Here is a 27,198-nt window from a genome sequence, read left to right as displayed (position 1 = left end):
AATTACAAGACTTCTCCATTTACTTGCTGTAATGGAAAGACTAGGGAGGATATTCTACTCTGCAAGTCATTCTACATCACTGACAGGATGTTTAAAATTATACATGCTCCACTGATGAACTGATTGTGCACATGAAGGGCAGAGAAAGATTGAGAACTACAGATCTAGAGTAATGATGATTAGGACAGGCTTTGAGATAATGTTATTTTTTCACTGAATCTTTCTAAAATGATTCACAAGAGAAAATAGATATTATTTTCCCCAAATTAAAGGCATTATTCATAATTTTTCAAGAGCATTAAAAATGCCATAAATGTTTACAAAAACAGGCCGATGATAAACATGATGCTTATAAGTAAAAACGAAAGCCCACTTGGCTTATTTATTTATTTGGTGGTGCTGGGGATTGAACCCAGAGCCATGTGCATTCAAGGCAAGCACTCTAACAACTGAGCCCCCTACTTACCTTATTTTCAGCTTGACAGAATAAGATGCTATTTATATAATAAAGCTGTAGCTGTACCTACAAATTAGGTAATAAATTTCTGGAATTTTTTTATTCTAGCTCATGTTGGTTTTTAAATTAAAACCCTCAAATGGCCTTTTAAAGACTTTTATATGACTTAAAGAAGTCATATATAATAAATTTTTGAATCTATACCCTATGAATAAAAATAAGCCTCTGAATACATGTATACATTTGTAAAATTGTTTTATTTTAAAAACTGTATTAAGGCATTATAGTTATGCATACTAGTGGGGTTAATTTTGATATATACCTGTGTATATAACATAGTCTGCTCCAGTTCAGTCCCCAGTACATGCCTTCCCTTTCTCTCCCATCCCTCTCTCTTCCTACACCTTTTGGTCTTCCTTATTCATTTGAAATATTATAACCAAGCAGTGCTATACTACTACATTACAAGTAAATATATAAGTACTACTGGAAGAGAAATTACAAAAAAATGGAAAGAGATAAAAAAATTCAAATTTAAGAAAAATTTTAATTACAATGGTACAAAATATCCTTTGGCTCTACTTCAAAATATATTTTTAAAAAACTGTGATGTATGGGGCTGGAGTTGTGGATCAGAGGTAGAGTGCTTGTGTATCATGTGTGAGGCACTGGGTTTGATGCTCAGCACCACATAAAAATAAAGATATTGTGTCCACCTATAACTAAAAAACAAATATTAAAAAAAAACTATGATGTAGGGATTTGAGGATTTGGTTGTAAGTTCAGTTTTTATAGGTGACTCCAATATCTGTACCCTATTTTGAACACCAGTGCTTTAAAATATATATTCTTGAAGATTTAAATATTTGCAAGTTCAAGTCCCCCCTGAAAAACAACCAGTTTGCTTTCTTCTTCTCTCAAGTGACATATTCAGAATTTCAGAATATGTCATCCAAATAATTCTAATAGAAATAGTTACTAAAATTTCATATTTCTTTAGTGTAGAAATTGAGAAAGTTTATCTTAGCAATTTGGGGGAATACAAATGTTTGTTAAAGTAAGTAGAGCTACTGTAAACTATTTTCTGATAGTTTACAATTATCACCAAAATATACTATCAAAATATGCCATATAATTAACAATGTCTATAAAATTGAAATCTATTTTAAATGGTATTAGCTACACTTTGTTATTTTTTAGAAGATTGAGGGTAAAGGAGAAAGAAACAGGGAATTACTCTGATTAAAAACAAAATTAAAATAAGATTTATAGGAGAATTTATGAATTTAAATACAAATCAACAGTTCTTTCTGGAAAAAATTAATTTCTTCTGAAAAAATCAGAGAAAAGTAGCACTCTTAAGAACAGCTAGCTGCTCAGTGCTGAGTCTGGCACTCTGTGTCTGGTGTGTGCCTTACCTTTGCTCCATGCTTATGCAGAACTTCCATGACATCATTATGGGCTCTTTCGGCTGCAACATGCAGGGGAGTCATGAAACTATGGAAAGGAGAAAAGGCAAAAGTAATTTTCTTTCTCTTACTGCATTTCCTCTTTTAAGAACTGAATAACTCTTCTGCAATTATACTTACTCTTTATTTTTTTCATTGACATTTGCTCCTTTTCTAAGTAATAATTCTGTCACTTGTTTTCGTTTGGGATGCAAGGAGGCCACAGCACAGTGCTATAAAGAGAAATCATTTAATAAGCTAAACTTCTATTTAAAAATAGATTTCTGAATTAAATAGCATCTGCTTACTATTTAGGACACTGTTATCTCAAAGAGTACCAAGAACATAATTATATATTTTACATTATAGAGATGATGAATATTTCTCCTAAATACACTAAATACAAAACATAAATAAAGTCTTTAAACCTACACAAAATTATGCTTTTAGTTAAGTGTTAGGAAAGACCTCATTTCTTTTCCTTTAGTCAATAATGATCCAGCATATATTCCACTGAAAGTCATTAGAATACTGCCTCTTAGAAGCTACAGAAATCTGTAACTATTCATGCCTTCATTAGGCTATCAGCCATACAAACCAGTATTTTTCAAATTCCTTCACTGATACACTTGAAGCACTTCGAAAGAGTATGTTTATATACCTAGAAATTGGCAAGAAAGTGATGAACTTGAAGCAGTTTAGAAAATAAACACTCTTATAAATTTTGTGTCTTATCCTAATATGCATATGACTTTTATATTCTGCTTCATTAGTTATATATTAACTTTTTAAAATTAACACTTAAAACTGATACTAAAATTACCCCCCCCCCCGCCCCGTGGGTAAGGTCTATTCTGTGGCTTTGAGTATAAGCTGGTATAATGCTATGTAGTTTGAGTGTATCTGAATCCCAGTTTTGATGGACATATTCTTAAGTGCATATATAGTTGGCACACTTCAGTTTGGTGAATCTTGTTATTTTCACCAGATATTGACTAAAGTTTGACCTTTTTGTGCCACATACATATAAGAATATTAACTGAAGCATATGTAAAAGTCTGTGATACAACCATCATATATGCATAAATTCTGTATTTGGGAGCAATCATTAGTCAAACCCTATATCTGTCCCTTTTTGTCAGTGTCAAAGAACATAAAAAAATCTTTCCAAAAATGTATTGGAAGAAAAAGAAATAGTTATAAGGGTAATTTGTGCAGTCTGGAACAGAAAAATTTATAATCTTACCATTTTTCTGCATGAATATAATCAGTTATTTGAATATAATTGCATAAAAGGATGATGTAAGTATCTTTGAAAACACACCAATTCCCTACAGAAAACAAATACGGTATTTATCTAGCAAACACATAATAAAAAAGAAAATTTAATCATGAAAAATCACATCTTGTATTTTATGAAAGAACAACCACAAAGGTAGATCTGTTATAATAAGGTTGGGTAAACACAAAGGTAAAATTATCTCCAAATCAAGATCGAGCAAATGTCTATTCTCTTGCCCATTAAAATAATCTTCCCCTAAACCAAATTTAAAAATCAATTCAACTAACATTAAAATATAAATTACAGACACTGCAAATAGTAAAGTTACTTTCAGGTATTATGTCGGGCTTGCTCCAGTATTACAGACAAAAAAGAATGTTATTAATAATGAAATCTTACCAGCGCTGTTTCATGAGACTGCGGCTGTTTGAAATTAATGATTTCCAAAGCGAGTGTTTTTTTTACTTTGGCTAGGTCTGCTTCTCTGGCTGCTTGTAGTAAAGAATGACCTTTAAATTCATCTACAATGAAATAATGGTTGATAAATAATAGTTTAAATTATAAAGAAATCTAGTATGATTATATGTAAATAGGAAAATCATAAACTTCACATATTTCTCTATTTCTGCAAAAGTGGTAATGTGACAATATTGATAATACAAAGGCTGAAGATACAATGAAAAATTCTGAAATATGTATGCTCTGAAATAAGACTATTTCATACTCTCAGAATTCATGAAGATTCACAAAGACATCAATGGCATCAAAGTCTTTAAAACAGGCAACTAGGAGTCCACCAAAGGAAACCAGACAAATAATTTGTAAGCACATACACTGAAACTCTTTAACAAAAGAGACAGATCTATAAACACTAACATGAAAGAACAAATTGTTATTCAAGTACCCAAAGAGAAAGAATAGGCTGATCCTTTTTTTGTATTGTTACAACTCTTTCCATCACAACTAAATACAAATAATTTTGTAAAAAATGATGTAGAGAAATACTCAGCAAAATATTAATAGCAACTATGTTTTGAAAAAGAGTAGGGAAGAACAGATATGTAGAAGAACTTCTAGAGTTTGAAACATTTTCAAAGAACAATGAATATTGTATTATTTTCATTAACAAATATTTTTAAAAATTCATATCTAAATTAACTGTGCAAATTAAGAACACGATATTCTTATTAAAAACAGTCCTACTTTTTATTTTACAAATTTTGTTTGATTTTGATACACCCACTCAATAACTATGTGTTGTGTGTGAATGCTGAACATATTTATCACAAATTTAGGAAAAAAACCCCTTTATTACATAACCTCTTCTTTAGTGATTCTTTATTATTGCTAAATTCCTCAAAATATAGAACTTGAAAGGTTAGGGGGGAAAAAATAGAGTAACAAGCCTTATCAAAATGTGTGTGTTTCTTATATAATTTTCTTTAAGTTAATTCTATAACTGTGAATGCCTAGTAAAAAGCAGTACACATGATAATAAAAACTGCAGTTAGAGAAAGCCTAATTTCATTAAATTCTTTCATTCAGATAATTTCTTGCTAGAATCCTATGTAACAAAACAAAGGTTTTATGTATTTAATAAAGTTGCTTACTAAGAAGACTAAAAAATAGTCCAACCAGAAAAATGCTCCCTTTGAAAAACTATACAAATTTAAGATAAATTTTAATCTTTACACTACAATAAGACAGACTAGTAAAACACATTATAAAAACTTCTTATAGACGAAAAAAAAAATAACCCAATCAATAAATGGGCCAAGGACCCGAAGAGACACTTCTCAGAAGATGATATACAATCAATCAACAAATATATGAAAGAATGTTCATCATCTCTAGCAATCAGAGAAATGCAAATCAAAACCACTCTAAGATTTCAGCTCACTCCAGTCAGAATGGCAGTTTTTATGCATACAAACAACAAGTGTTGGCAAGGATGTGGGGGAAAAGGTACGCTTAAACACTGCTGATCGAACTGTAAATTGGTATAGCCAATATGGAAAGCAGTATGAAGATTTCATGGAAAATTGGGAATGGAACCACCATTTGACCCAGGTATCCCTCTCCTCGGTCTATATTCAAATGACTTAAAAATAGCGTACTACAGGGACACAGCCACATCAATTTTTATAGCAGCACAATTCACAATAGCTAAACTATGGAATCAACCTAGATGCTCTTCAATAGATGAATGGATAAAAAAAAAAGTGACATATATACACAATGGAATATCAGCAATAAAAGAGAACAAAATCATGGCGTCTGCAAGTAAATGGGGAGTTAGAGAAGATAATGTAACTGAAGTTAGCCAATTCCAAAAAAAACAAATGCTGATATAAGGAGGCTGATTCATAGTGGGATAGGGAGAGGGAGCATGGGAGGCATAGACGAACTCTAGATAGGGCAGAGGTGTGGGAGGGGAAGAGAGGGGGCATGGGAGTATAAATGATGGTGGAATGTGATGATCATTATTATCCAAAATACAGGTATGAAGACACGAATTGGTGTGAATATATTTTGTATACAACCAGAGATATGAAAAATTGTGCTCTATATGTGTAATAAGAGTTATAATGCATTCTGCTGTCATATATAAATAAAAAGTTTAAAAAAACTTCTTATAGTAGTCATAATTTCTAAAACGATTAAAAGGAGGAAAAATTTAAATAACAACAGAGACAAAGCTGAGTCAATATATAAATTAAAATAAGGAAATATGAAAATGGTAAAATAGGTTTTGAATAGTGTCAAATTTTCTTCTCTTTGTTTTTTTCTTTTTGGTACCCCCCACACCCACCCCTACCAGTCCCTTTTTTAAATTTTGAGACTGGATCTCACTAAATTGCTTAGGACCTCCTAACTTGCTGAGGCTGGCTTTGAACTTGCTATCCTTCTGTCTCACCCTCCTGAGCTGCTGGGATTAAAGGCATATGTCACCCCACCTGGTTCTTTGTTTTTTTTTAGGACAAGGTCTTGTTAATGTAGTCCTGACTGGCCTTGAATTTAAGATTGTCTTCCCTAGGTTTCCTGAGGAGCTGGGATTATGGGTGTGCACAGTGGTACTCACCCAAATTCATTTTGAGAATTTTACTGAGCATAAAGTATCTACAATACACCGTCCTCGGCTTAAGTTAGGTGGACATACAGGTGCAAACATAAATATCATCCCACATTTTTCTTAGTTAACAAAGAACTTGTACAGGTGTTAAGAAAACCAAAATCAAAGATCTTTCTCTTAAAGAATGTAAATTTTCCTATTTAGACCAAATACTTAGAAAAATGAATTATATAAAGCAAGAAAACCTATAGCAAGAGTCACCTGGGTCGGATCAACTTCTACAAGGTTCATTAAAAAGACATTTGCACAATTACAATCTGGTTTATACTGTCCTATAGTCTAATAGATGTCATTTGTTTGAATACCAAAAAAAATTTAAATTTCCACTAAACAAGATGAAAATTACAGGGAAGTTTTTCTATTTTAATTTTGACAAGTTTAAAATCTATTTAAATACAAATTATATTATCATGATTTTGATTATACCTTGTCCTTGAATTATAATTTAACAAAAACTTTACTAGGTTGTTTTTGATTCTTAGAATCCTAGATGTAGGAAAGTTAAAAATTAGGTGACACCTAGCTTAATTTAAACCTGAAATGTTCATATGTAAAATTAAATCAGTATTAGATATAGTAACTACATGTTATATGTCATCCTGAATAAGACCCTAGAATAGAAAAAAGATTTTAGGTAAAATCCTAAGAAATCTAAATCAATGTGGGTTTTTAATTGGGATAAATGTATCTTACTAATAATGTAAAATGCTGGTAATACAGGAAACTTAGTATGGGGTATGTGAGAACTCTATACCATCTTCATAAATTTTCTGTATTTCAAAAAGTATTCTAAAACACAAAGTTTATTTTAAAATTCTTTATCTCCCTCCCCATCTCTTTCTGCTTTCCGGCTACCAAGAGCTGGGTAGATTCCTCCACTATGTCCTTCCACCATGATGTTCTGCTTTACTGTAGGCCCAGAACAATAGAATTAGTCCAACAAAGATTGAGACTTTGAAATCATGAGCCCAATTAAACTCTCCTCCTTTAAGTTGTTGTCATAGTGATAAAAATGTGACTAAAAAAGTACTTAATATTAAATATCATTGATTATTACCAATAGCATAAGAATATAAGCACTCTGAATGTGGAGATTTTTGTTCTGGTTTGTACAGTGCTCTTTTTCTAGTGTTTGTCACTAAGTATTCACTAAATGGCTGCCAATGGCTGCCTTGCTTCATCCTCATTAGCCTTAACACATATGAATTAGTATTAGTCTTGAATAACTGTAAAATATATATAGTGTACGTATATAAGATTCTTGTGTAATTCATGAAGGAAAGAAAAGAGGATTTTAAACTAGTATGCTTGTAAGAATGGAAGGGTATTGTGTAAATGAGATAAAATACTAGCTCTGATAACTAAAAAGAAATCAGATATTCTGATTAATAGCCAGTAATACTGATTTTAGGGTATAAATACATACAAGTCAGTCTCTCCCGAAGTTCAGGAGTTGGAGCCATATCCACAGCACTTTTCCCATGACAGTTGACTAAAGTAGGATCAGCACCATGGCTCAGTAACAAAGAACAGACTTCTACACGATTCTTGGAAGCAGCCTCATGTAGTGGAGTAAACTGCCAGAGATCCATTGCATTAACACAAGCTCCATGCTGAATGGAGAAAAAATGTTTTAGGTTAGTAATAACTTCACAGAATCAAATTAAACTCAGAAATTTTTTTTGCACTGTAAATTTCAGTTGTAACTTTTTGAAATGTGATTGCAATAATTTCAGTTTTAAAAAACAGCTGAATTATTAGTTGAATGTTCAAAAAATTGTAAGCACAGTAATATTTTTTAAAATTATCATATTCTCTTAAAAATCTTATTAGCCAAACAACAATAACAAAACAAAGTAACAATAACTTTTAAGCAGCATACGTTTTGAATTTTGAGCTTCTTACCTTTAGTAGTAGTTCTGTGACTTCATAGTGTCCATATGAACATGCATTATGAAGAGGCACAAGTCCACTAATGAAGAAGCAAATTAAAATTCTTAAATTTCAAACATCTTATAGTTATTCATCTACAAAGCACTAAGAAACAAGAATCTAGCAAATATTAACATATTAAAAATACAGCATTGCACGCTTTATGTATTAATTATTTATAAGAAATGTTACCTGGTAGTGAATTAAAATGTTTCTACCATTTTAACTCACTTTCATGGTAATTTGCAGCATAAAACTTAAATATCCAACTTGCATATCAAAATAGTTTAAACGGGTCAAAAACTCCTTTTGTGGTGTACTTTTCTTGATTACTTGCTTACTGTACACCCATCCGTTTTCAGACATGCACAAGGAAATATTCCAAAGATCAGGCATTTATGCCCCTATACTACTGGGATGCCATATGCATATGGCACAAAACTTGGCACAGGCAAGAGAGAAACAGCATGGAAAATTGTATATTTGAAATGGACAGATTCCCCTTCTCATAAATATCTCAAATACTGAGTTCATGTCTCTGTTTCCTTGAATGAAAGAGGCAGAATGCAAAAAACTCTCCTCTAGGGCATTTCTTCTTTCTGATGTCAATTACAAGAGTATAATATAATCTACCTTACCTGGGATAGGGTGAATTATTTTTAAATCTCAAAGTAATAATACAAACCTACTGTTCATAATCCCTGGATAGTAAATAGGAGGCTGGTACAAAGTTTTAAAAAAATCTTCCATTCATAAAATAAATGACATAAATGCTTTCTTGGTTCCCATTCATTCCTCTCCCATATTAACCTTCATTAAGGATCTTCTAGGTTTTCTCAGTTTAGATGTACAAGATTTCACTAACCAAATTAGAATATTATATATTTATGATTTTGGTTTATTAATAAGAGATGGTATTTTAATACCTGATGAATATGATAGCTATGCTACCAGATTATTAAAATTTCCAATTTCTTTTATATTTCTTTTTATTAATAAGAGATGGTCTTTTAATACCTGATGAATATGATAGCTATGCTACCAGATTATTACAATTTCCAATTTCTTTTATATTTCTTTAGTGCAATTCAATAGTTAAAAAAAGATGATTGGAGCACAAAAGCAAATTTAAAACTTCAAATAACAGAATTGCAATAAAATTAGGAATGATTTAGGAAATTATTATGAGAAGTCTGAATAATAAGTGGGTACTTGAAAGTAAAGTCTGAAATCAAAATTATGAACATTCTTAATGAATGGGATATATGATTTTCTTTGTCCAGAGCTTAAAACCTTGAAGAATCAGATGATAAAAATAAAGCATAATATTCCATAAACAAAACTACTAAAAGGAAATAAACTAATGCACTTACCCTTTGTCTTTTGCATGAACATCAGCACCATGCTGAAGAAGAAGTTGAACTATACGAACTCTGTTGTAGCCTGCTGCTAGATGTAAAGGAGTGGACTAGAAGAGAAAAACACATCCCCCTTTTCAGGTTAAAAAGTTCTTGCTTTGCTTTTTAATCTGTATTTATTCACAATTAAACACAATGAAAGTTAATATAAAAAATACTGGGTTGAAATTCAAAAATTTTTATTTCAGACCTGAATGAAAGATAATTCATTCTCCTTAGAAGAAAATTCTAACTTAGATGCCATTTGCTATGGTTTGAATGTTGAACTGACTCTACAATAATTCGTTTTGAGGTTTGGTCCCCACTTTAACAGTGTCCAGAAATTTGGGGCCTTTAAGAGGGAGTAATGCTTTTTCTCAAAAGTAATTTACTGTTCTAGAGGGACTGGATTGGTTAACACAAGAGTGGTCTGTTATAAAGCACGGTTGTCCTTCTCAGCTCAACCTCTTCTTTTCTTTCCAGGTGACCCCTCTTTTATACCTCCTCCCAAATCCTGGCACTTGATGCTATCCATCCTGTGGTCAAGCAGTCAAGGGGTCCTTGCCAGATGCTGATGTGATGTTTTCAAGGACTATGTGGCCGCAAGAATTGTAAGCCAAACCATACCCTTTTTCTTCATATATAACCCAGCATCAGCTATTTTGTTAGAGCAACACAAAATGGACTAGGACCACATCTATTTCACTCATTTGTTTTTCAAAAGCCTTCAAATAATCAAGACCTACCCTACCAACACTAATTACTTCTTTATCTTTCAAACATGAACCATTCTTACTGTTCTGAGAAGTCATATCATGTATTATATTTCCTTTAAATGGAAACATTCTTCCTTATCCTATTTAAGTCCTGTCCTTTCAAGTTTTAACTTTTAAATCCCAATTCTACCACAAAACTTTATCTAAAGATTTTGCTTGCAAAATGTTTGTCAATAGAAAAGATTGAAAAGTATACTTTAGAATTATTTGAAGAAATTTTAATGGAAACCAAAAAGACATTATTCATTCCATACGGCTCCAGTAATAAGTCAAAACTAATATACTACACAGTAGTGCAATGAAATATACCAAGATAGTATTTAATTTTCTATTTTATGTACCACATTTGCAGTATAAACAAGAGGAAAATACATTTTTTCTCAACTGATTTCTGACAAATTTTTAATTTGAACCAGGTTATTAAAAGATTCTCTGCTAAAATTAAATATAGTAATTAAAATAATCAAACTTCTCACCTTTAAGCAATCAGAAAGAACTTTACTTTAATTAAAAACTTCCCTGCAACCATGGCAGTTTTCCACCTCTGCTCATTTGATATTTAAATACTATAATAGTTTCTTACACAGGCTCTAATATGCTTTAATTCTCTTTCATTTTTATAATTTCTATTTGGGGGCTTGGGATTTACTAAGATTTTCAATTTATTTTCTTCACCTATTCCAAATGTCAAAACACAACGGAATTATTATATATTATATCATATATTACTGCTTTCGAAATACTCCATACTTTTTATAAATTCTGATAGTCTCTTACAAAATATTTTAAGCAATACACAGCTACTAATGAAGAATTGAGGTAGATTAGAAGAGAGTCCTAAATAGAAAGGACACCTGACTATTCTTTTTTCTTCCTATTTTACAGATGTTGCTCCACTGTCTTTGGGTGGCATTGTTTTAAGAAATCTGCCACCAGCATTATCTCTGTTTCCTTGTACACATGCTTTTTCCCTTTAGATACATAAACATTTTTTCTTTATCACTGGATTTAAGCAATTAGATTGTGAAGTACCTTGGCATAGTTTTCTTCATGGTTTTTTATTTTATTTATTATTTTTTTGGTTTTTGTTCGTGCTTAGGTCTTGTTGAGTTTCTTGGCTCTAGTTTTCACTAAATTGGGATAACTTTTGGCTATAGTTCATTAAATATTTTTTCTGCTTCCTCTTTCACAATCCTCTCTGCTGGGACTTCATCAGACATGTATTAGACTACTTTCAAAGCTTTATTTTTAAGCTTTGTTAGGCAGGACCAGAACAGCCCTTAGCATGGCACTACTTTTGCCCTGAGGTATTGCCCTCCTGAGTACTTCATGATATCCAAAGAATTAAGAGGGTCTTCCACTCTGGCTGGTGGTAACAGAAAGTATTTCAGATTCTGTCTGACCTCCTAGGATCTCGAAACCTTTTGGGTGGGTCCTTTATTAGTCTCAGCACTTTCTTCATTCCATGTTAATCAGTCCCAGCTGAAGACTGTAAGGGGACCTGATATAGGACCTATGTCTTAGTAACTTTTCACCAGTGTTGTCCCTGCAAGTCCACCTCAACTCAGGGAGACCACCAGGTCCCCTTTCCTACATTAAAGCATGAAAATTCTTCCTAGACAGAGCTGGAACAATTGTACATTTCACCTTACTAGTTTCCTCTTCTGAGTGACTACTGTCACATTCTGCCTAATAAGCAAGTCCAAAACCATTGATTTATATGTTTTGCCCATTTTTCTTATTGTTTCAGGAAGCAAGGTAAATCTGGTCCCTTTTACTCCATCTTGGCCCATTTTGGGAAAAAACTGTAATTTAAATATGATTGGGAAGCTTCCTCCATAGATAAGGACTGCTTTGGATACATGGTCAGTAAGTCAGTAAGCTCTTATAGGGAATAGCTAAAATTTAATATTTTATGGACAAGGTGGCATCTTTATTGCTTATGAATAGAAAAAAACTTCCTCTATTATATATTAAATGTCTTTTACACAATTTGCACACAATTGATTCAATACTTTATTTCTGGAAATGAACAAAGTCCTTAATGAATGAAAATGTACACACTAAATAAACACAGTAGTTTATTTAGAAGGGCAAAATGTAATAGTCATTGTTTCCAGATGTTTCATTTACAATGCTTTAAAATGGTAATATATTTCTTTTTAAACTACTGAAATTTATATAACTTAGATAAATTAGAAGGCTTTGTTATTGGAAAGGTAGAAAAGTGATAGGAATTATAAAATAAAGCTATGCAAAAATATGGAAGTAAGGTAATGAATTTCAAAAACTATTAGAAAGCAGAATCGATGGACTCTGATAACTAACTGATGTGGATGCTCCCAGTTTGGAAATGTCAATGACAGAAGGAGGAGGGAGAGAAGAGGAGTGAGGAGACCCTAAGGGAAAGAATGTGGGATTTAGGTTTATTGGATTTAAAGTACCTTTGTGATACCTCAGTGGTAATGTCAGAGAGAGTGCATTATAGATACAAAACCACAATTCAGAAGGAAAAGGCTAAAAAAGAACCTGGTCATCACATGCATTCACATAAAATATCTTAGTACCCATCATGTATCTGAGAGTATATAGTTTTAGGGATGGTGTGGTAACCTAGAAAAGTCCAATAAAACACAGAGTGCCTAACAAAAAGTCAAATCAACTAATTCTTTATTCAGAAGGTCAAAGAGAGGAAACAAAACTCGATAGTTTCTAAGGGGTCAAGTAAAGAGAGAAAGCAGGGGATGCAGTATAGTGTGAAAAATACTGCTAAGGGAAGTTCAGGGTGCCTTCAAAGGCCAGAGGCACAAAAGGAATCCTCCCTAGAGGCAAACAGAAGAGAGCGAGGATGCGGAAGATTCTCCAGCTCTCTTGAGTTGAGACTTGTGGGTAAACAAAATTCACTTTTTCCTTTGTTTCCCTTGGTGTGACAGAGCTCAGAGGGACCTCACCAGAGTTAAATTGATGCCAGTGACACAACCCTGAACCTCCAAAACTATGAGCAAATTAAGCCTCTTTTCTAAGAAGTAATTCGTATTTTAGTACAGTAACAAAAAACTTACTTGACTTCCAATATATCCTTATCATGCAGGGCTGTCTTATGGATTAAAGATAACTATACAAAACCTAATAAAGCATTTATCACATAGAAAAAGGTCAATAAATGGTAGTTACTACTTATTAAGTAGCTTACACATTTAGACGTTTTTAATGGTCATTTATACAGTCCTTACCTTACTTGACCTATCAGCATTATTTGATTTTTATGGATCACTTCTTATGTGAAATGTCTAGAACACTACACTCTTCATTTTCTTCCTAACTCACCAGTCATTCTTTATTAGTCTTTACTATTTGGTCCTCATTTTCTTGACGCTGGGGTACTGTAGAGCTCTGATTTAGACATCTTTTCTTCATTGCCTATACTCACTCCTTCAGTGATCTCTTGCAGTATTGTCACTTTAAATAACATCCATAAACTGACAGTTCAATTATATCTCCAACCTAGTCCTCACTGATGACATCCACACACTCATAAACCAACTGCCTGCTTGACATCACCACATGAATAGGAGATACTCATGTTTACAGTTCACAACCAAGCTCCTAGTATTTTCCCTAAAACTTATGCTGGAAAAAAAAAATGCTTTTATCTCTGCTAATGGTTACTTCATCATTTCATTTACTCAGGCCAGAAATTTTGAATGTCTTTCTTGATTCCCATCTATCTTTACATACTATATTCACCCTATCAGACTATTTCTATTGGTTATACCCACGAAATATATCCAGAATCCAGTAACTCCTCATCATATCTATTTATCACCAACCTGGTCTTTCAGTTGGTTGATTGCAACAACCTTCTATTTTATCTCCCTGATTTCACAATAATCCCCTTAGAGTCTACACAACATAGCAACAAAGAAATCCTGTAACTTAAGTTAGATAGACTAGTAATCTACACAAACACAAAATCTTCCAGACATTCTTCATCACACTCCAAGTTAAAGTTAACATTGTTAGAATGACCTAGAAGGCTGAAAACAATCTCCCCTACTATCCACTTTCAACTTTCCGATATCATATTTTACTCTGTTATCCTTCATTCACTTCACTCTGGTCTACATAACTCAAATACCATAATTATTACTTAGCTGAGCCCACTTAGAATTACATTGTACTAAGTGAAGTAAGTGCCTCTGGAAAAAAATTAAAAGCTAGTAACAAAATACTTTCTAACTTAAAATTCACACATTACTTCTTAATAAATCCAAACAATGGAAGAAAAAATATTTCTGAGGATTTATATTAAAATAACAAAATTTTTATAAAGGCAGAATTTAGCTATCAGCTTTGGAAGAACTAAATGGTGGTATGTGTCAAGAATATAAAATATTTCCACACCCTCATCCTTTCTTCCCAATGAGCAAAAAAAAATAATGACAACTATGAATATGGCTAGATGTATTATTACATATTCAACCCTAGTAGAACTTCAGCATTTACATTTTAACACAAAACACATATTGCTATCTCATAAATGACTGCTAGGTGCAGAGGAAAGGGTTTCTTGGTCTAATAGTGCTGAGGATGCTTTTCAAATCAACAACAACCATAAAATACAACAGCCAGACCTCAATGATATTTTTCATCTAAAAATCATAAAATATAAAAATTCTTATATTCTTAAGACAATTGCTATTAATCTGTTTTTATGAAGTAAAAAGCTGGCTGTATTCCCTGAACAAGCATAAAATAAGACTGCAAAACATCAATACTTCAAATAATTATCTCCTTCCCTCTTTTTTGATAATACTTATGCAAAAATTTAAAAAAAACTGTCAAAACTGGACTTCAAATTATTTGCCACAATCCTTTACTGTAAATGTTTGTTACAAAGACAGTACAGTTATTTATTTGTATCCTCTAGTTCACCATGAGTTCACTGATAGTAGAAAATATACCTTATGTTTTCAAGACCTAATCTAGGAAGGTACTTAAGAGGCAATATGGATAATCCAACATGGTAAATTTGACTTTAAATTTGTGCAAAAAATTTACACTGACATTTCAACATAGGTATGTGTGATTTTTGAAACATTCCTTAGGAAAATATAAAACTACAACTGTGAAGCTATGATATAAGTCATCAGAGAGCTGTCTAGCCCATGATTAGTGTATTTTATTTTCTTTAAGATGAGGATTCGGTTTGATCTGGATCCACTCCTTTGGGATTTTCCAAAATGTGGTGATCAGCTTGTCCTGGTTTGCCCAGGACTTTATGATTTTAGGAAACCCACTGATTCCAGGAAAGCTGGGATGGTTGGTCACCTGACTCTAGATAGACTTAAAGCCAAATGAGTTTCTGGTTTCCGGAGCTGCTGTGAGCCAGAAAGTTGTACGTGCAAACACTTATGTGCAAAATGACAAACACCCATTAATTTACCAAATTAGAAGACAAGTTGGCTCAAGAGATAATAAAAGATTAATTTTTTCCATCCAGCAATGCATTTCTTCAACAGACAAGCACAGCCTTTCTCAGTTCCATATAAGCTCTATAATATAGTGTACTATTCAAAATTTTCCTCCAGACTTGCTCTGTAGTTATGATTATAAAATGATTTGATAAAAACTTCATGATCTTTCAGCACTTGAACATGAAACCTTTGCTGTATTAAGAGTAAGTTTTAAGGGCTGGGGCTGGGGCTCAGCAGTAGAGTACTCAACTAGCATGTGCGAGGCTCTGGGTTCAATCCTAAGCACCTCATAAAAATAAATAAATAAAAGTATATTGTGTCCCAACTACAACTATAAACAATTTTTTAAAAAGAACAAGTTTTAAGAAACATAAAACAATCTATGTACTGATCTGCTAGATTTAATAATTAATAATCATTAATTAACAGATAGTTTCTGCTATCTCTTTTGTCCTACTTTTTCCCTGGAAATATTCAAAAGCTAATTCAAGATACTCTGACAATTCATCTTTGCATATTCCATAGATGCCTCCAAAATTTATGGAAATTTTCTTCTACAGCTCCAATGTTACTATCACATATAGCAGTGGTAAAATGTCATTATCACCTAATATCCAGGTCATTATTCAAATTCCCTATCTCAAAAATTATCTGTTTAAAATTGGTTTGCTGGAATTAAGACCAATACGTTTATTTGGTTATTGAGTCTTTAAGTTGCTCAAACCTGCAATAGTCTTCATCCATCCTTATTTTTGTTTTTTTCAGAATATGGTCTTTTATTTTATTATTTATTTATTTTTGGTACCGGGAATAGAACCCAGGGGCGATTTACCACTGAGCTACATCCCTGGTCCTTTCAAATTATTTTTGAGAAGTTGCTTAGGATTTTGTTAAGTTGCTGAGGCTGGCTTTGAACTTGCTTCTCCTTCCTCAGCCACTGGGGCGACAAAAAAATGTCTGGATATTATTCTTCTATTGATAAAATCACTCAATCTACCATGAGTTTTGCAAATACTATCTCTATGAACTCATGAGTCTTAAACATCATTTTTGTAGGTTTTTCTTTTTTAACTTCCCTCATCTCTTAAAAACTATATATAAGTATAAAGAAACACAAAAACATACTCATTTTAAAATTTGACTTTTTGAATGTATAAAAACATGCCTCTTGAAGTTTCACTTAAAAAATGAGGTACTGTATATATTTTTTTCTCAGATTTAACTGGTCTCAATTATCAATTACTTTATATTTATTAAACATTCTTTCAATAGAGTTCCTTTTTAAGTAATAAATATAATATATTCCCTCTAAAAATTCAAGTAGTACAGAAAATATGATGTAAATAAAAGGTTCTATTTCTCCCTCCAGTCCAACAAGCCTCTCTTTCAAAGGTAATCACTGTTTACAGTTGCTTAAATATCATTTAAGATTTTTCCACATCTATGAATGTGCATTTTTTTCTCCTCTTGAGGTTTTTGTTGTTGTATGTTGATTTTGTTGTTGTTTTTTATATTCTGGTACTGGGCATCAAACCCAGGGTCTCATGCCACGCAAGCACTCTACCACTGAGTTACATCCCACCCCTTTTTCTTCTGTTTTGAGACAGGGTCTTTTGCTAAGGTGTTAAGGCTAGCCTCAATTTTGTAATCTTCTTGCCTCAGCCTACTGAGCAGCTGGGATTTTAAGCATGCACCACTATGCCCAGCATCCTCTTGAGTTTTTTGTTGTTGTTGTTGTTGCTGTTTTTGTCACACAAATAGGATTGCATTATATTATTTAGCAATTTACTTTTTTCCTCTTAATGTTACTACATAGAAGTCTGTCTTATTGTTTTATAATGACTGTACAGTATTTCCATTGTGTGCTTGTACCATAATTATCTACCCATTGCTTACAAATGGATATTTAAGTAGTTCAATTTTTGCTCTATCTTTTCAAAATATATCTCATTTTAATCTATTATTTAGTTAAGATAGATCATTGTTTCCCTTTCACATCAGCCATTATGATAAAATTCCTAGGAAAATACAATAAACACATAATCAGAGCTTTATTAAATTTCTATCAGGCACAGAGGCATGATTAATCTGCCAAAGAGCTAAGAAGCTCTTTGAGACAGTGATACTTAGATCAGAATCTAAACAAATTAAAAACTAGAGAATCAATATGGACAAGTATCCATGGAAATATATCTCATTGTTAATGCTCGTCTTTTCAAGGGTTTTAAATGTTTAAAAAATCACAATGAAGATCAGATAGTTTCCCTGAAGTTTCTTAATTCCTGAACTACAAAAAAGAGCATGACAAAGTGCACTGTATGTATTGTTTGCTTTACACGGCAACTACCTGAGACAGAAACTACAACTACCTCACTAGAACAAGTGAGGAAACCGAGGAACAGGGAAACAATAGAGGAGACAGGGATTATATCTAGGTAGTATGAACTTAGAACTTTCATGCTTTTGGTTGGAAGCTCAGGTTCTAGACAGGATGTTAAGAAACAAATCAGCATGGGTAAGTGGCAAAAAGAATTACTAATGTGTGGGCAGGGATCTTCTTGTTTCTGACTACTTTAGTACTCTGATCCACAGGTCACCACACAAACTATCAATATTGACAGTATGACCATACCATTAGAATGGGCACCCCAGAATTGTGAAACTCCTTAATAATAATAGCTATCTAAAAAAACAGTAAATATAAAGTAAAAAATAAAAAAGAGCTGGGAATGTAGCTTAGTGGTAAAGTATGCCTGGGTTTAATCCCCAAACCCCAGTACTGCTTTAAATGTGTGTGTGTGTGTGTGTGTGTGTGTGTGTGTGTGTGTGTGTGTGTGTGTGTGTATCTCATATCAAGGAAGAACAAAATTGAAAAGTATTATTTTGTTTGGCTTCCTTCCCAGTGGTATGTTCCTGAATTATGCCCCTCCAGCTGCTTCAACTACTTCTTATACAGTAATTTTCCTGACTAGCTTTCTGGTCCCCCTCTGGATGGTCAATATCCCTTTTTAAAGTATGACACCCTATATTGGGCACTAATCCAGATCAAACTCATCTACATCAGTGAGCCCCCTCTCTCTCTCTCTCTCTCTCTCTCTCTCTCTCTCTCTTTCTTTTAAAATGTAGTTAAGCAGAACCTATCAGAATTATTCACAGTGAAAGTTTCAACAATGCATTGCTGGACTAGTTGCCATTTAAGGCATCTTCCAAATAATATTCTATGAATTGCAGATAAATTACATGAATAGAGTTAGGATAATGATGGATGATATAGCCTCAGAGACAAAATATATACTCAGCAAAGCATATAAGGCATCTGAAAAGTTATGGAACTTTTATGAACTATTTTACAAAATAAGTGCTTTTTATTTTAATTGCTTTAAATAGTAAAAAATTAAAGTGAGAATACCAAGGGCTGCCTTTAAGGGCACGTATTAAGAAGAAAAAGAGAGAAAGGAAGTGAACAAAAAAAGAATGAACAGGATCACATAAAGTGATCTTTGTGATAATAAAGTTCTGAACGTCAGCTTCAGTCAATTTCAATTTAACATTATCATTGTGTAAACTCCAAGGGAATTCTTCAACAGTCAGCAATTTGTCTCTTTTCTCCAGCCTCAGCCTCCCAAAATAAGTTTATAGCATGCTTTCATACAGTTTGTATGGGACGAAAACAAAATGCTTAGTACTCTCAAAGTACAATATTAGTTTTTCATTGTTTAATGAGAAATAGCTGGTAGACTTTATGGAAGTCAGATTTCCTGATGGGATAATAGCCTCATTTTTATATTTTATGAGAAATATTTGTACTGTTCAAACTTCATGAGTTCCTGATATTTGCAATCTTAGAATCGTTGATGCTTAGATATGAAATCCTAAGTAACGTTTATAATAGATAACTGTTGCACTAAATGGAATCTAAAGATTACACAGGAGAGAATCCTTCAACCTTACTTCATTAGGTAGTTATTTTAACTGTAAATCAGAGACTAGCAAATTCCTGTAGCTGACTTTAATGTGGTTAAGGCCTCCAGGACTTTGGCCATACATTGCCACCTCAAAGTCCCTGCAGTGATAACATCCTTGTGGTTTCTGGATTTACGTGCATGAATCCAAAAGACAAGTGATGGTAAAAGCAGAGATCTCTAGTTTTGTTTCCTGTCCACAGCCTTCTCCCCCAATTGTAACAGGTACTGAAACCTCTCTAAAGGTAGAAGATTATTTTCGTGAATATTTTTATGGTATTTAAGATTATTATGATCTTACTATTAAAAAATAAAACAACTTTACAATAGGAAAACCAAATTATGAAACAATTCCCCTTTAGAATTAATCTGTTTCCAGATATATTAGTCAACCTACCCAAATATGGACTTCAAATAATTATGCATGTTATCTACATTTTTAAAGTTTTACTTCTGATGCCATTCTTAGAAGAGAATGATGCTTCTTACTCGTTACTGAAAGCATTCTTTTTATCTTATGAAGGTATAGCATGAAGATTCTTGATATTTGTAGAAATTCTCTTTATAATTCAGATTTAATTGAACAAGTGAACAAATAAATGGGAGGGGGACAGGGAAAAAGAGAAGTAGGCTTCTTGAATGATTTTCCTTTTAGTTAAATTAAAAAGATTATACTATAAGGGCTGGAGTTATAGCTCAGTGATAAAGTGCTTTTCTTGCACATATGAGGAACTGGGTTTGATCCTTGGTACCACATAAAAATAAATTTTTTAAAAAAGGTATTGTGTCCATCTACAAATATAAATATTCTTTAAAAGGCCATAATATAAAAATAACCAAGTTATTAAGGATTAAATGCTTGTATCCCCCCTCCCAGATTCATATATTTTTAAATCTCAATCTCTAATGTGATAGTATCTCCAAGACAAATTCTTTGGGAGGTAATTAAATTCAGATGAGGGTGGGGCCCTCATGATGGGATTAGTGTCCTCTTATCTTACACAGAGAGCTTGCTTTTACTCTATTATATAAGCAAAGAGCAAGAATATAGCCAGAGAGTCCTCACCAGCCACCAAACATGCTGGCACCTTAATCTTGGGTTTCCCAGCCTTCAGAACTATGAGAAATAAAATTTTGTTGTTCAAGGCACCCTGTCAATGGCATGGTAGACCATGTTTATGTTTGCAACCAACTATATTAATAATGCTAATTCAAAGCTAGAGGTAATTTCAGAATTCTTAAATCTATAATTAACTCTTTATTTTCTTTTTGCTGATTCTCATCAGGCTAGAAAGATTTCCTGGAATCAGATCCTCTTTTCACCTAAGCAAGGCTTTTACACAGAACAGTTCTCTCTTTATTTGAAGGTTTTAAGAACTTTTTGTACAATATCTACTGTCAAATGATATTATTAACTGAACAGTGTGTTCAAGCAACAAAGAGTACACAAGCCATAATGATTATAGGAGTGTTTTTAACTATCTTCATCATGTAACATTTGATACATAAAAATCAAAAGCTGAATGTTTTCTCTGATATGCAGATGCTAATTCACAATGGGGGGCTAGGGAAGAACAGAGTTACTTTAGATTAGGTAAAAGGGAGGGGAAGAGGCTGGAGGTAGGAAAGATAGTAGAATGAATCAGACATTATTACCCTTTGTACATATGTAACTATACAACTGGTGGGATTCTACATCATGTACAACCAGAAGAATGAGAAATTATACTCCATTATATATGATGTATCAAAGTGTAATCTACTGTCATGTATAACTAAAACAAAAAAATTATTAAAATAAAAACAAAGAAAATTTAAGTTACAAAGCACAATTTAAAAATACCATCACCCACTATTCCATTCAGCTGAACTATGACACCAGCAATACCACTGAAGCTACCCTGCACATTTCTTCCTCTCTTGCCAGTCTTTTGGGTAGATGTTTTTCCAGCTACTGCATATTGAGACAACTTGGTTTACCTGTAGAGGCAAGGGGAAAAACTGGGATGGTGGATGAAGGATGGGGGAAGGGCTTCACACGTAAATTTTAATAATTTTAAAAAATAGATGCTGAAGTGTCACTTTTGCAACTTGGCTTCTAAATAAAATTTTCGTATGAATTTTACTCATAGCCAAATGATTCAATACTTATTCCCGTCTTATCCCTTAATTAAAGTAAAGGAGATACCACAGGAAAATTGTACTTTAGGATATGAATGCAGGAGAATCCAAAGCTAGGAGGAGAGAGGGTGGCTAAATCCAGGTAAAACGGACAACTGAGTTTCACCTCCCGATGTTAAACACTGTGTCCTCTTCCATTAAAGAATCATTTCTTGAAGAGTAAAACAGCATAGTTGGCATGGATATTAATTACCCTCAGTAGGAGTGTCGTGCTTGACAAAATGGAGATTTTTTTAGTGTAAGTGATTCCCCAATGAAAAATTCTAAGACAAGACATTTTCAAGGCCCTATTGTTACAAGACGAATACACAAGCATAAGGAATTTATACAATATTTCCTAACTTAAGTAGGCAAGAAAAAATTCTCTAAGGAATTTCTGTATTACAGAAGACACGCATTGCTCAGCAAGTAGTACTCTAAAGAAGTGATTTGATTAGATATATAATTAAACCTAAAGAACTTGAAGAGTTCCCTGATGCAGACTTAATGAATTTTGACCTTCTTGTAATCCCAAGAAATGCCTGAACTATGATCCATAAAAGTTGGAAAGTTAAAAAATGGTATGACCTTTTATTGACCAAGATTTGACAAGAATAAGGAAAATGATAAAGGGCACTAAGAACCAGAGGAGGCCAGATATGTGCCCCCTGGTAATATTAGTGGTTTCTTATAGGGGAAGAGGGCTCTATATAAACTTTAATCTAGATACCAGAGTATTGTCTCCAAGGTGACACTACAGACTCTTAAGCAATCCAATTGTGTTACTACTAGTTACTACTAACTGCTAAAAAACGAATAAAACATATTACAGTCTTAGAATGTTAGAATCAAAAGGTAGTTTAGAAGTCACAAGGCTCAAATCCTTCACATTTCAAGATTAAAAAAAATTGAGGACTCAGATATAAAACTTGCCCAACCATATAGCTAATAATAGTTACTTATAACTTAATATTTCATCTTCTAGCTTTCAGTTTATGCCTTTGCTCATAATATCATGACCCCAAAATATAAACATGAAATTATTTTGCTATGGGGGAAAACCTCTCAAATTGTAAGATGCAAATTTAAAATAACTGGATATAAAGTGAATATATTTGGAAGATCATTAAAAAATCCTCATTTATTCTGCTATGTAGCTATGAAAATCATTTTCAAAGTAATCCACTTGGGAAAAAGAAGATACACTCTTTCTTGCCTATTAGATAATAAGCATTGCATTTTCTGTTCTTATAGTCAGGTATTTTAGTTCTCTATTACTACATAAAAAGCAACTTCAGCAATGGTGAGTTACCTGGGCAGTTCTGCTTATGTGGCAAGAGCTGGGGTGTTAGGATGACTGACTCCACCTGAAGGTTCAACAAGAAACTCACATGGGGCTTGAATGCCTGTGATGCTTGGACAATTACAATCATTTATTTACAAGCACAGGTGGATCTGCTCATTAGGAGCCTCAATTCTTCTTTACATGTACCTCTCCACATGCCACCAGAGGTGCCTCATGGAATAGCAGCCAAGTTTGGAGAAGGAACATTCTGAACATTAGAGGCTGCCAGACCAATTCAGGGGCTTGCCTTCGAATGAACAATCATCACTTTTGTCTTATGTTATTTACCAAAGCAGTCCCAGCTAATATCAAGGTCAGTATGGGAGGGAACTAGGTAGAAGCAAAAGTAATAAGAGGCCTGGTTCTTTGAGGAGTCTTCAAAGTAATAATATACCACATAGGGATTGCTAAAATCCTGCAAACATGATATTTAGAGAAGAGTTATATTGAGGGAGGGGGTCTACTCACCAAAAATAATAAAAAATTCTGTTTATATTACAATATGATGAATGTATGCAACTCCAAAACTTAAATATAAATGCAAAATTCTTACACTAATCCTGTATCTTCCTTATGTTCCACTAGATGTGCTTTATAGAATTCAAATAAATATTGTGGTATTATTTTCAGTTAAATATTACTTTTTAATTAATGAGTATTTAAAAATGGGTGCATATCTCAAAAACACATTTTTGAATTTGTTAACTTGCTAATTTAAACAAATTTATTTATGGGTGGGGATAAAGGGAAGGCCAAACTCCAATAAAAATTAATTCAGTTACACACTTTGTAGATTACCTGGTAATCAACATCTGATTTTTATTCAACTGCCACCTGTGACTGAGCTTAGATAATACGGACAATTTAAGTGGAGATGTAGGGAATGTTAGACTCATATGTGTCCATTCTGAATATGTTCAGAAGCTTCTAAAACTTTATCAAATGAGTACAATCTAATTTATTGAAGTTCTAGTATGTGCTAGAACTATCCCAGCACCTTTTTTTTTTTAAAGAGAGAGAGTGAGAGAGAGAGAGAGAAAGAGAGAATTTTTTAATATTTATTTTTTAGTTTTCGGCGGACACAACATCTTTGTATGTGGTGCTGAGGATCGAACCCGGGCCGCACGCATGCCAGGCGAGCGCGCTATTGCTTGAGCCACATCCCCAGCCCAATCCCAGCACCTTAATCCCATTTCACTAGTCCTCTCAAATGCCTTGTTGAATGGGTATGAATATAACCATTTATAAATGAGTAAACTGAAATTTCTAGAGCCATAGCCACATATTTACAAAACAAAAGAGCCGAGAACAGAACTCAGTCATATTTGGTCTTTGAAGCATATCATCATTTTTTTTTCATGATGTCTTCAAAGTATGATAATAAATTTTACTTTATTTCTGGTTATCTCCATTTGAAAATAGTTTTTAAACACTAATCTGTTTCCAGAGTCTTATTCAATATTAGCAATTTTATGGAGCAAACATTTACATCATAGAAATCTGACATTTAAAGCAAGCTTTCAGTTAATTTTTCTGAATTAAAGCATGTTCCTCCAATTGCCTGTTCATCTAAATTTGTGGTTTCTTACACAAAGACATACATGTCTATATACTAATGCTTTAAAAATAAAAATGTCAGAAAAGATCTTACCTTAGGTCTATATTTTATATGACTATACCAAAGCCAAAAAAAAAAAAAGTACCTCTTTTTAGCACACCTGTTTCAATGTGTTGGATAATGTCATAATCATTCAGTTTTTTAGCTCCTTGTAAACAGTTCCATTAACCACATATTTATCTCCCAGGACATTTACAATGACCTACGCAAGGTAGGCATTGAGTTTTGGTTGAATGAATAAATTAAAAAACAAAAAGAAACCAGAAATTATATTGAATAGTTTATTTTTAAAAGCACCAATTAGTTATTTTTAATATTTGGTGACACATAAAGCAATAGCAGGCATAATAGATTATGCACAGATATATAATATTCCCATTTAAGAATATGTAGACTAAGCCCTAATTCGCTATTTCCTTGTTATAATAAGGAAAGAATAAATTTAGGACTTTTTTTTTGGACAGTTTTTGATAAAGAAAGCCAAGAAAGGGGAATAATGCAAAGAAGGAACAAAAATAACTCTCAAGAGGGTTGATTATTAGAATAAATCTGAGATGAATTTAAATATTTATTTTTATTTATTATAGAAAGAAAAGTATACTTGTGAAAATTAATGCTGAAAAACAAAGAGAACATTGCCACCTTAAGCTCAGATATCACACAAGGCCAGAACACTTGGATAATTGCTAATAAAACATCTGGTATTGATGCAAAATCCCACAAAGGGAGATTAAAGGTCTAGAAACTTAAGTTTAGAAATACAGGAATAAGGTATTCTAGAAAGGAAACAATCTGTTTTTAAGGCTCTCGTTGTGCTTCACTGCAATCAAGAATTACGGAATGCAATGGATACTCATAATGGGCAGAAATCATAAGAGAGTAAATTATATCCACTACATTTCTAATGTAGCCATCATTAAAAGTGAGTAGCTGCATGAAAGTAGGATCTTAGAATAAAATATTACAATTTTTCTGCCTCTGGATTTTAGGGTGAAAAAAAATCAATAAAATTTCTAGAACAGTCAACCTCCAATTTTGATTCACATGTAAAATGTTAAATAAAATTTATGAACTGTGGATACAGCTCAATTGGTACGGTGCTTGCCTTGCATGCCAAGGCCCTGGGTTCTAATCCCCAGCACCAGGAAAAAAAAAAAATGAGGCATTGGTTTAGATTCAGCTCCCTGCACTAGGCCCAACAGACCAAACCAAAATGGAGTTACTCATGCTGGAGTTCAATACTGACAAGCTAAAAACAAGTTGTTTATTTGACCTTCTAAGACTCTGGGGTTAGGGGGAGTTAGATAATAGCCAGATCCCCAAACAGGTCAGTTCTGGCTAACATGAAAAGGAAATCCCTTCTAATTCAACCTTTACAGAAAAATAACTTTGAAATAACCATCCACTTTTTGTTCTGTTTCTGCTTTCCTTGGCTCTTTTGTCTTATAAAGCCAACCTCTTCGCTCAGCTCACCAGTATATTTTTTCATAAAATGAGGTGTTGCCCAATTCTACAATCATAAATAAATCAATTAAGATATTTAAAACTAAATTCGTTGCAATTGTCTTTGGAGAAAAATACAAAAACAATGTAACAATATAAAGTATGTAAAATACTATGGCTACTTCACTATTTTCAGAATTCTGTAGGTAGAAAAATAAATATCTGTGGGAAATAAAAATAGTAACCACTCATATTACCTAATTAGATAATCACAAATTACCTAACTACCAAATCACAGAGCAAAATTAAGACAATATTTAAAATTTACACTTGTATAAATGTTGTATAATCCCACCTATCACGTTTAAAAAAAATACACTAGTCTCAAACCCTTATATATCTTGAGGCAAATTCTCATCTACAAGGACTGTATAAGAAACATTTCTCATCCCAAAACATTACATAATTAACATTTTCTGTATATTTATTTTTATTATTACTTTTTGCTCTACTGAGAACTAAACCCACTGTTACTCTACCACTAAGCTACATCCCCAGACCTTTTTATTTTGAGACAGGGTCTTGCTAAGTTGCCTGGGCTAGCCTCAAACTTATGATTTTTCCTGCCTCAGCCTCCCCAAAGCAAGGATTACAGCTGGGTGACACATGTTCAGCTTTCCTGGACTTTTAAAATCTACAAACCAAGAACTATAGTAAAATCTTGGAGGAATAGGACTTAGTCTTACATTAACATAGTCCTGTGAAAAA

The 27,198-nt window shown here is 32.9% G+C and overlaps 1 protein-coding gene across 1 annotated transcript in view; it reads right to left on the bottom strand.

Annotated features, from left to right (window-relative positions):
- Tnks (tankyrase) overlaps positions 1-27,198 on the bottom strand; it is a 203,973-nt gene that overhangs the window by 67,747 nt on the left and 109,028 nt on the right. The window contains exons 6-11 of the mRNA XM_005330777.4: positions 9,626-9,720; positions 8,226-8,292; positions 7,747-7,933; positions 3,587-3,708; positions 2,047-2,138; positions 1,876-1,954 (exon numbers count right to left, since the gene is read on the bottom strand). Of these exons, the coding sequence (XP_005330834.1) occupies positions 1,876-1,954; positions 2,047-2,138; positions 3,587-3,708; positions 7,747-7,933; positions 8,226-8,292; positions 9,626-9,720 (642 nt within the window). The remainder of the gene's footprint in view (positions 1-1,875; positions 1,955-2,046; positions 2,139-3,586; positions 3,709-7,746; positions 7,934-8,225; positions 8,293-9,625; positions 9,721-27,198) is intronic.

This window comes from Ictidomys tridecemlineatus, chromosome 14 (assembly GCF_052094955.1).
Source record: "Ictidomys tridecemlineatus isolate mIctTri1 chromosome 14, mIctTri1.hap1, whole genome shotgun sequence".
NCBI lineage: Eukaryota > Metazoa > Chordata > Mammalia > Rodentia > Sciuridae > Ictidomys > Ictidomys tridecemlineatus.
This window is presented reverse-complemented; position numbering and strand designations above follow the sequence as displayed.